The sequence below is a fragment of the Primulina tabacum genome, chromosome 11 (assembly GCF_025594145.1).
Source record: "Primulina tabacum isolate GXHZ01 chromosome 11, ASM2559414v2, whole genome shotgun sequence".
Lineage (NCBI taxonomy): Eukaryota > Viridiplantae > Streptophyta > Magnoliopsida > Lamiales > Gesneriaceae > Primulina > Primulina tabacum.
Window position 1 is genome coordinate 9,825,766 of NC_134560.1, and position 7,577 is coordinate 9,833,342.

The 7,577-nt window shown below is 38.3% G+C and overlaps 1 protein-coding gene across 2 annotated transcripts; it reads right to left on the reverse strand.

The window, feature by feature from the left end:
- Positions 1–639: 639 nt before the first annotated feature.
- LOC142518426 (auxin response factor 9-like) lies at positions 640–5,675 on the reverse strand. Of its 2 annotated transcripts, XM_075621212.1 has the most exons (14): positions 5,173–5,674; positions 4,943–5,064; positions 4,648–4,743; positions 4,411–4,467; positions 4,174–4,326; positions 4,000–4,084; positions 3,236–3,326; positions 2,901–3,065; positions 2,702–2,815; positions 2,544–2,616; positions 2,302–2,455; positions 1,778–2,211; positions 1,407–1,594; positions 640–1,157 (listed from the first exon to the last, which is right to left on the reverse strand). In XM_075621212.1, exons 1-14 carry the CDS (start codon positions 5,222–5,224, stop codon positions 1,016–1,018), a joined length of 1,926 nt encoding a protein of 641 aa, XP_075477327.1. In that variant the 5' UTR covers positions 5,225–5,674; the 3' UTR covers positions 640–1,015. The 2 variants fall into 2 exon arrangements, with proteins under 2 accessions (XP_075477327.1, XP_075477326.1); XM_075621211.1 differs by having other exon boundaries at positions 1,778–2,455; positions 5,173–5,675.
- Between the last annotated feature and the right edge of the window lie 1,902 nt (positions 5,676–7,577).

Genomic DNA, 7,577 nt, shown 5'->3' on the forward strand with positions numbered 1-7,577 from the left:
GAACCCTGCTGACTTTATTATGATGTTTCATTCTGTTCTATAGACGAAATTGAATTTGTCTTGAAGCAAATTAGCAATGTGAAGTAGCTTATCGCGTATTATGAAAATCAAATAGTTGAGTACTGTTTACTTCAGGAAGTGGCGGTGCATTTTGGCCAAAAAAAGTGAGTATGAGAAACTGCAGCAAAAATGGAAGAAAAAGTTAACAATGAAGAAAGAGATACAGACAAACTCACCGATGGAGTTGGAGATGAAACTACTCCTTAGTTTGTTTTTATGTTTACTTATATTTCTGCTTGTTGTTAGCTTTTAGTAATAATGTTTAGCGTGTTGGTGTTATGATATTATTGACCAACACCTCTAACAATATTGCTCTAACAACATCTGATTTAACTTGGTTGAATTCATGAGGAAACGAGTCTCTAAAATGAAGTTTTGCTGATTGATTTTTTTTGTGTTTGTCCTTTTAAGTCAAAAAAGAGAAGATTAAAGAAATATAATTTATCGTTTAATCGTAATCTCAATCACCATGACTTATAATTATTGAAATATATATAAAAAAATCATTATACAAATCTCAATCTCAATCAAACCAAACAAACAAGATATAATTATTATAATAATCATAATATTGTGTCATAATCAATCATACCAAATATAATATTAATTATCAATATTTTCCACGTCAATTTTTTCTCAACATAGCATCAAATAGGCATATCCCTTTGCTTAAAATTTAAATCCATAGAATCGCATAACAATATTTAAATGAACACGATTTTAGCTGTATACAGATGACACACGACAACAAAAACTTCCTCGCATCCAATTTTTGAGCACATCCTACTTTTTACAAATTCTAACTAGTTCACCAGTCTTGCTGCATGAAGACGAGTCTTCATTCACAAAAACACGCCTAGTTTCCGATCATTCACGGGATCCTCCCCTCGTAGACTGGCTTCTTTCTTGTTGGATAACATTCCAGCAAACGTAAAAGGAAGAGAGGAAAATGGACTTAATTCTGATCTAAAACACTTTCCAAATTAAAGCCGGTTCCTTCATATTCTGAAGAAGAGAATGGAAGCTTGTTTCCTTTCATTTTCTTCACATCTTGGCTAGACCAGATGAAAATCCTCCGGACCATGTTGCAAAATTCTCTGCACGAAAGAAGATGTCACGAGTTAGTATATATAAAAATTTGGTGAAACAAAAGCCATGAAAGCATGTTTTCCGACTTGTTTCTTTCGAAAATTTATGCCCCTTTCAAACTTAAAGGACAATCAAACAAATTTTTTGAATCAAAAGAGCGCCTTTAAAGAATTGGAATATAGTCATATACCGACATTCAGTGGGTGTCATATAAATGAATGAGGTTTTTGCTTTTAATGAAACCGGATGACACTTACGGCCACGGATAATCGCCCAAGAGCATGATGTCCCCTTCGTCATCTCCAAACACAATTTCCCATTTTTCTCGGGACCGAAGTTCTCCTCTGATGGAAAACACTTCTTCAAGTTCGGTTATGAGCTCATTGTATCCGTTTAACGAGGTCAAGTCCACAGCACGACCAACTGCTACACCTCGCATGTGTACCTTCTCAAAACGAAAAACTTATATAAACATGCTGGTTCGTATTGGTAATAAATACAGGGTGGATCCAGTAAGGGCTGAACGACGCGATCGCCATCTCATCCTTGCTCCCCAATTTCTGGATCAACCCATATATATACAACAATGTTAAGAAAGGATACATAGACTCAATTGCAGTTAATATACCTTAGTGCGGCTTCTAGAGGATTGGCTAAGTCTGCTTTGAACCTCCTTTGATGGGTTTTGCAATTTTTCTTTTCTCACATCTCTTGAATCCCTTGAAAGCACCGATTTCGGTTCTGAATTGCCCGAGGATAGGACACTCGGAATGTACACTTCATCAGTGTCAGTTGGTATAAATGATTTTACAGGAGAATAGTCACAAAGGGCAACTACTGAGGGACAATTCAAATCGATTCCGAACAATCGGCATGTTGCACCAGTATCAGGTTTCCTTTCCTTGTTTCGGCAAGAAGTGATGGGGTTAATACTTTTTTTCCCTGAGCTTGGAGCCGTGTGGTTCGAAATAACAGACCAAACCGATGCACTTTTACTCTCTTCTGTTTCTTCAGGATTCGTAGTTGTAGCATTGACAAATTGCATCGATTGCCAGCATACCTCTATAAATGAAGTAACTAAATTATGATGCACAAAATGCATAAGAAAAACTAAAAATAAGATAAGCAAGGATATCTGAAGGATTATCCAACCAGGAACAATGCTTTCAAAGTGTGGTCGAAGCCTTTTGTGCTTTGTTGTTAATGGATGAACAAGGGTTGTGGGGACTGTCGCAACGAACGGTTCGATCTCCCATGGCGAAACTCTTTCAGGTCTCGGCAGAGATGCTGGTTCGTCCCAATGAACCTGAAGATAACAAAAAAAAAAAAGAAGAAGAAAGAATTAGCCTTTCCCTTGTGGAAAATCGCAAGCATATCATCACCGAGATATTTACCTTCAAAGAACGCCATCTTGAATCTTCCCAATGAGATGAAAGATCTTCAACTCCAACTATCGTACCTGCAAATCTGCTTGCTTATGAAACAAAAAGACTGTAAGTTAACGTCTCACGCAACCAAACGCAAAGAAATCGGCTTATGTATGTTGCACAACCTTCTCTCAGGAGAATCCTCCCCCTCGAATCGCATCTTGAATCGCATGCCGATTCCATAATCATGGTTGACAGCTTCTAGATATTTGCTAAGGCATATGATGAACCGACTTGTTCTAAAAAAGGATTTTGCATCAAATAAATAATAAGATGACAAAAAAACATTTTAGGTGATGATTAACATGTATCACAAATCCACACCTCGGCTTGTAATAAACAACAAATCGTGTCTGAGTCACCATGGCATGAGATGCAGTTGCAAGCACTCCCAGATGCATGCTCTGACTCGAGATCACCGACGATGGCATGGAGCTCAGCTGACGAGCATGGCGTCGGACTCCAACACACAACTCCCCATTTTCTCCCCTACAAAAATGGGTAAATTAGAAGAGGAATGATTTGCCACAAAATGATGAGACATTGTTTAAAAACTATTACTTGGCCCCTTCCATAAGCTAGAACTTTTTGGATAAGTAGTAACCAACACAGTTAACTTGTGATATAAGAGTGTAAGACCGAAAGTAACATTTAAGTACCTCAGAAACACAAAAGAATCCCCAGCAACTAATCTCTTCGAGGTAACGAATGTACTCCATCCTGTTGTCAGCAAATGCCTTCGAGGTTGACCTGTTTGGTATACAGTCTATTTGCATCAAATAGCAGCCCAAGAAAAATCTAGCATCTGATGTTTCATAATAGACTAAATTTTCTATATGAATACATGCATGAAAATGCCCACCCACCAAAATCAAAATCCTAGTTCCACCTCGGTGACCGATCGGTGTGCTCTTAAAGAGTGACACTCAGCATTCAATGATTTACGATACACCCATAGTATATGAGCTTACACGAATCGAATCTAGCCGAATGCCTTTATTTTTTGTGCTTCTGCTTCACCTCAAGCTTGAGTTTTTTTTTTCAGGCAGTGCAAAGTTTGACCAGAAGCTCAAAAAATGAGCTATTTCTGACTCAAGATCGGCTCACTTATATATTTGATTTCAAGCTCAAATAATTTGTTTTGTATCTAATTATAATATCTGAATAAGTTAACTCTCAAATTACAACTCCAGCTCATTTAATTTTAATGTTGCCCTCACGTCTGCCCATGCTCATCTTCTACCGGCCATAGAACCGCCTAAGACAAAGGCGGTGTGGTCGACGGTCTCGGCCACCATTTAAAACACTGATCCAACTCAATTTGGATTAGATAATTTCAAATACGATCGAATTATTCCTACCATTCAATTCGTTTGCACCTCTAAATGAGCATTCAATTAGAAACTGGATATAAAGATTTCACCTCTAAATATATGCTTAAAATGCCATTCAATTCCATGCAGGTCTTTGGCTACCAGTTCTTGTGTTGGCGTCTGCAGAGTCATGTCCTGTACGAAAAACATTCTCATTCCAAACAAAGATTCAAAAATATTCCCACAACCACGATAAGAATCTGGAGGAAGGAAAGAATCATTACCAAAGGAGGAAGGCATTCGTTAGCATGTTTGCGAAGGACAGAGAATCCGCCATGGGTACTCGTATCTGAGGCCGTCAAAACCTTGCAAAATGAGTGAACCGTGGGTCGACAAGGCTCATCGGGACAAATATCGGGACTTCTCGGCTCGGTTTGCTGTAAATAGTTCAATTCAAGAACTTGAATTTCTAATTAAAATGAATCTTGAAGTAAACTTTTTATTACTATAGAAGTTCTTACATCAGGTTCTGGCATCAAAGTAATTTGTGCATAAACTTCATCAGTGTCTTGTTCAGCCTACAAGTTGAACAATTCATGAATATTGCTAATGAAACATTACCGATTGTTAATTGAAAAACAAAATAGTTTTTTTTTTAGAATAACTAATTTCCCATGATATTTACCAAAAAAAGCATTAAACTAAAACTCAACATCAAAAAATAGAAACAAAAGTAAAAGTTAAGAAGAAGACCATACCATAAGATGAACATTAAAAATACGACAAAGGATCTTTGAAGGAAGATTGAACATTGGTATCCTTTCATTCAATTCTTGATTTGTTGAAGCCTCCAACTGACAGATTTAAGTTAACAACAAAAACATTAACAAAACAAACAAAAATCAAAACCAAAAAGGATTTCGAAAGGCAAGAAAAGGAATGTAAATTCAAAAACTTCAACTGTAGCTCCATTATTCCAACCAAAGATCGAAAATTTCAACACCCCATTAAGAAAAAAATAAAAAGAAAAAGGCCAATCCAAATACAACTTACTTGCTCCATGTGGCCTTGGGGGAAATAATAAACCCGTTCTCCATCCTTTGGAACATCCACCAAAGGACCCGCACAAGCCTTCCACAGCTCTCTGTACAATGATGCATCATTGCTTCCACCTCCTGAAAATTATCTCATTTTTTTTTTAAATTGTATATTTTCGTATATATTATAATACATTACGTGAAAAAAACAACAAACTAAATAAAGGGAACCAAAAAAAATTTGACCTTCAGCCAAGAAACTGCTTTGCTGCTGGGAAAATGACCCTCTATTCTCCATGACCACAACAAGTCACTCTCTTTTTTGCACGAATATCAAATCTTTATATCTAAATCAAACAGAACTCACCGCATAACATGCATATATTGCGTGATAATAAATATATATCACAAAATCAGCAGTAATATTTGACTAAAAATATTTGTCTAAACTTTAGAAAAGATTTTCACAGCCAAGAAATGAAATTCATCATGTGGGAAAGTAAAGAAATAGGAATTCAAGAAACAGCTTAATATACGCCTTGATTTCTTCCTTTTTTTTCTTGGTATTTTTTCCACTCCAATAAATGTATTGGTTTTTGTCTCCTTTTCACTGCACACACACAGTGAGTGTGTACCACCTAACAAACCATGGTTGAAAAATCTTCAACCAGAGTTAGACGGTTCGGAGAGGACGAACTTTCTTGGTGGAGGAAATTTGTGGGATCACAATATTCAGGCTTTGGGGATTGGGCATCTGGTATTACAGTCAATTAAATACAAAGTTATTGAATTTTTTTTATTTTCTTTAAAATTTGGCAAATGGGGTGAAAAAGTTTTTCAAATTAAATTTGTTTTCTCTCAATTGTAAATTTTATGAGTAAATTAGATATAAATACTCAAATCAAAACATAAATTTTAACTCCCTAAAACAATTAAAATGACAAAAATACTCTTATTATTGATTTTAATTGATTGATTTACAAGGACAAAAAATGACATCAGAGTTTAGGTAAAATTATTTCAAACATACAGAACTATTATTACTGAGTAATTAAATATTTGAAGATGAGACTTTTCTCAAATAATATGGATCTGAACCTAAGTTTGAGATTTATTATTTGCAAAACTTATTCTAATGCTTGAGTGATACCCTGGACCGAAGAGAGGTCCGGTCCATTCTCGGTAGCCCAGATAGTTAATGGCCCAGCATTTAGAAATTCCTGGGAGGTCATTTACGCGATAGAGCCTTGATAGGAAGTCCTCTCACTCGCACGAAGTTGGCGGGAGGTCATCTTGCCCGACCTCCCAAATGCCCGTAAGCATGACCGAGAAGATGGTGCCGAGCTCCCATGCCAGCCTCACGAACCAAGCCAACCTCCCAGATCATGGCAACTTGTTGACCGGGAATGTCTTGGCCGAGCTCCCACAGGGTACAGACTATGGATGGGTTCCTGCCTAAGAGAGCTCTTACATAGAAATTAACGGGTAACCCACAGAAATCAATCCCAAAAAGGTAAAGCCCATTAAGATTTAGCCTAATTTTGTGCAAGATTATGAGAATCTAAATCTACCAAATCAGGACTCTATCTTCCTCCTATAAATATCATGTTCCATTCATTGTTTATTCATTCATATATTCACTTACTCTACACGCACAATATTCTCTCTGTTTTCTATTCTCTGACTTAAGCGTCGGAGGGGACTACGTCGGAACAACCTTCTGGATCCCTTCTAAAGTTCTTGTTTCTACTTTCAGATTTCGAAGGTCCGATCCAAGCTCCCCAATTGAAGATCCGACCTCCCAGCTACCATCCTGGATTTCAGCAACATCAATTGGCACCATCTATGAGAAATACCGAGCAGAGACATATACATGTGGGGACGAAGAGGAAGAGAACATGCCCTGGAGGTGGTTAGGGGAGAGGAGTGGCTGATCTTAGTCTAGATCAACTGGCCCAGTTGATTAACAGATCTGTGGACGAGGTCCTCCGTCGAGATCGAGCTCCGACACACCGTCGCAACCACCATCACCTCCTCCTCCTGGACATCTAGACATCAGTGTGGGAGGAAATCAAGAGGTTGGGCAGAAAAATAGGGGGCCGACCTCCTCCACTGGACAGGGAGAGCCCACTCTCTCCCGAGATACTAAACTGAGGACCTCCCACTCAACTTTCATCAGTCGACTACCAGGGATTATGATGGGAATACCGATCCCAAAGAGCATTTGGGGAGGTTCAATAATGCTGCCCTGCTCCACAGATACTCGGATGTGGTGATATGTCGAGTCTTCCTTACCACCTTAGTAGGACCGACACAGAGGTGGTTCGATTTGCTGCCACCACATTCCATCACCAGCTAGCACCGTCTTCATGAACCAATATACCACAAGCAAAAGATACTTGAAGACCTCCCTGGGCTTGTTTAATGTGAAACAAAGTGACGTGGAGTCACTAAGGGATTTCATCAGACGATTCAATAGCACAGCCTTGGAGGTCTCGGCCGCCGCCGTCGAAACCTTGGTAAATGCTTTCACGCAAGGTCTCACTGTCGCCAACTATGACGTGGCAAGAATCTTTGTCGACACCAGAAGCTCAGTTAATATTCCTTTCAAAAGAACCCTTGATCAAATGACGGTGGAAGGCTTCGAGTGT

What these genes read in the sequence shown, in the direction of transcription:
- LOC142518426 (XM_075621211.1), bottom strand. Translation starts at nt 5,224, where the DNA reads ATGGAGAATAGAGGGTCATTTTCCCAGCAGCAAAGCAGTTTCTTGGCT. An exon ending in CTTTGATGCCAGAACCTGAT is followed by an intron (nt 4,327 to 4,410) that starts GTAAGAACTTCT and finishes AACTATTTACAG; the next exon opens with CAAACCGAGCCGAGAAGTCC. An exon ending in ACGAATGCCTTCCTCCTTTG is followed by an intron (nt 4,085 to 4,173) that starts GTAATGATTCTT and finishes TTTTTCGTACAG; the next exon opens with GACATGACTCTGCAGACGCC.